A 2,074-nucleotide genomic window follows, 5' to 3' on the forward strand; every position below is an offset into this window, starting at 1 on the left:
CAGCCTTCCACCCTTAGATCTTGAAAAATGGAGTGCTTGAACTTGATCTTGGAAGATATATTGTGCGCCTATGCATTGGAGTTTTAAGGGAGTTGGGATACTCATCTGCATTTGGTAGAGTTTGCATATAATAATAGCTATCAAGCTACTATTGGCATGTCGCCATTTAAAGCCCTATATGGTAAAGGTTGCAGGTCTCCCATTTTCGGGGGTGAGGTTGGTGAGCAAAAGTTGATGGGAACTGAGATGGTGCAGATGGCAAATGAAGCCATCACAAGATTAGGGCCCGAATGCTAACAGCCCAGAACAAACAAAAAAGTTATGCCGATATTAGGCGTAGAGATCTTGAGTTCAAAGCAGGGGATAAATTGTCTTTGAAGGTAACACTTATGAAAGGTGTCCTGAGATTTGGAAGGAAGGGGAAGTTTATTCCGCAATTTGTAGGGTCATTTGAGGTTTTAGAGCGAATTAGCCTTATGGCTTATTTGTTGGCACTTCCACCGTTTCTCTCTGCAGTGCACAATGTATTCCATGTCTCAATATCGAGGAAGTACATAACGAATCCATCTCATGTGGTGGACTTTAAGCCTTTGCAGTTGAACTAGAACCTAAGTTATGAGGAGAAACATATGCAGATTATTGCAAGGGAAGTGAAGGTTTTGCGCAACAGGGAGGTAGCACTGGTGAAGGTTCCATGGCAGAATCATCGATTCAAGGAAGTAACACAGGAAAGAGAGGAGGAAATGAGAGCCTAGTCCTCATAACTCTTTCAAGACTAGAACTTTTGAGGATGAAAGTTTTTTAAGGAAGGTAGATTGTAACAAGCCAAATTCCAGGAAATTGCATGTTTTTATCTTGATTATGTAGATTTGGATTTTGACTTTTATAGAAAAAGAATTTTTTTTTATTTTGGTTAAATCGATTTAAATTAATCTTGGTTAAGATATGGGATTAATTCGATTGTTGGGAATAGAATTTAATTTTTGGCTTTGGATTGGGTGGATTTCAATTGGGTTTTAACCGGAGATAGTGGAGATTTTAAAATCGTTGGGTTGAAGTGAAAATAAATAAAATTAATTAAGTTTTGTGGTTTTTTAGGAAAAGAAATATTTTTCTGGTTGAGGAAAATGGGGAAATTAGGATTTAATACTTTTTTCCTATTTAAATGGGAACCTCGGTTTGCATGCAATTAAAGAAAAGTAAAAGAAAAAAATTCTTCTTCTTCTTCTTCCTCGAGGGCAGCACACGACCCACCCCTCTAAGTTCAGTTGTTGATCGAAGCTTCACTAGACGTTGTCACCGATCACGCCACCGATTGCAACTTCTGCCAAACACCGTCCGTCCTTCACAACCCAGCTCTTCACTTATCATGCCTGAAGGTCGTCGAACGTTGTCCGTTCTTCACAGCCCAGCCTAGCCCACTGTCCACCGTGTAGCTTTGTCGCCTTCATCGCTACCATTGATGTCCGTGGAAGATTTCATCTGGATAGCTTTGAGTCTACTCGTGTGGCCCTTTGTTTGTACGTAGTTGGGTAAGGATTTGGTTGTTTTCGGTCAGTTTCTTGGGTTTCTTGAAAGATCTTGGCTATCTAGTGTAACTTTGTCTGACAATGGTTTGATATGAATTTAGGAAATTGCAGTTGAGGTTCTAAGGCATTTTAACAACTAACCAATTCTTTATTGGTTTAATTTTGGTAAGTTTTGGGGTAAGTTATGCGGGAATTATGGAAATTGTGGGAATAAATTGTATATGTTTTAGGGATTTACCCCACAAGTTGAACTGTGTGTTTATGGTTGGTGTTAGGGACTTTGATTCAAGCTAAATTGAGAGGAAGGTTCAACTGCTTGATTGCTATTTTTCTTAGGCTTAAATCTGAGGTAAGTGTTTCTAGTCGACCGTCGAATTCACCGTTGCCCGTGAGCCCATGCCTACGCAAATAAATTTTTATGCACCGAATTAACCTCTTAACTAATTAGTAATACAAGTAGCAAATCAGTGCTATCAGCTTCACTACTGATTCGCCCTCGAACCCAAGTTGTTGTTAAGTATGAGATTGTACTAAAAGCATAATTC

The 2,074-nt window shown here is 39.2% G+C and overlaps 1 protein-coding gene across 1 annotated transcript; it reads left to right on the top strand.

The window, feature by feature from the left end:
• Nucleotides 1-290: 290 nt before the first annotated feature.
• LOC150037976 (uncharacterized) lies at nucleotides 291-755 on the top strand. The gene is made up of 2 exons (XM_090311097.1): nucleotides 291-524; nucleotides 636-755. The coding sequence occupies exons 1-2, from the start codon at nucleotides 291-293 to the stop codon at nucleotides 753-755; spliced, it is 354 nt and encodes a 117-aa protein (XP_090167223.1).
• Nucleotides 756-2,074: the final 1,319 nt, after the last annotated feature.

This window comes from Benincasa hispida, chromosome 2 (genome assembly GCF_027475165.1).
Source record: "Benincasa hispida cultivar pf3 chromosome 2, pf3_genome.v1.1, whole genome shotgun sequence".
Taxonomy (NCBI): Eukaryota; Viridiplantae; Streptophyta; class Magnoliopsida; order Cucurbitales; family Cucurbitaceae; genus Benincasa; species Benincasa hispida.

Excerpts from the sequence above, each read along its gene's own strand:
- LOC150037976 (XM_090311097.1), top strand. The coding sequence starts at position 291 with ATGCTAACAGCCCAGAACAAACAAAAAAGTTATGCCGATATTAGGCGT. Across the intron at positions 525-635 it reads TTCTCTCTGCAGTGCACAAT|ATTATTGCAAGGGAAGTGAA; the intron begins GTATTCCATGTC and ends AAACATATGCAG.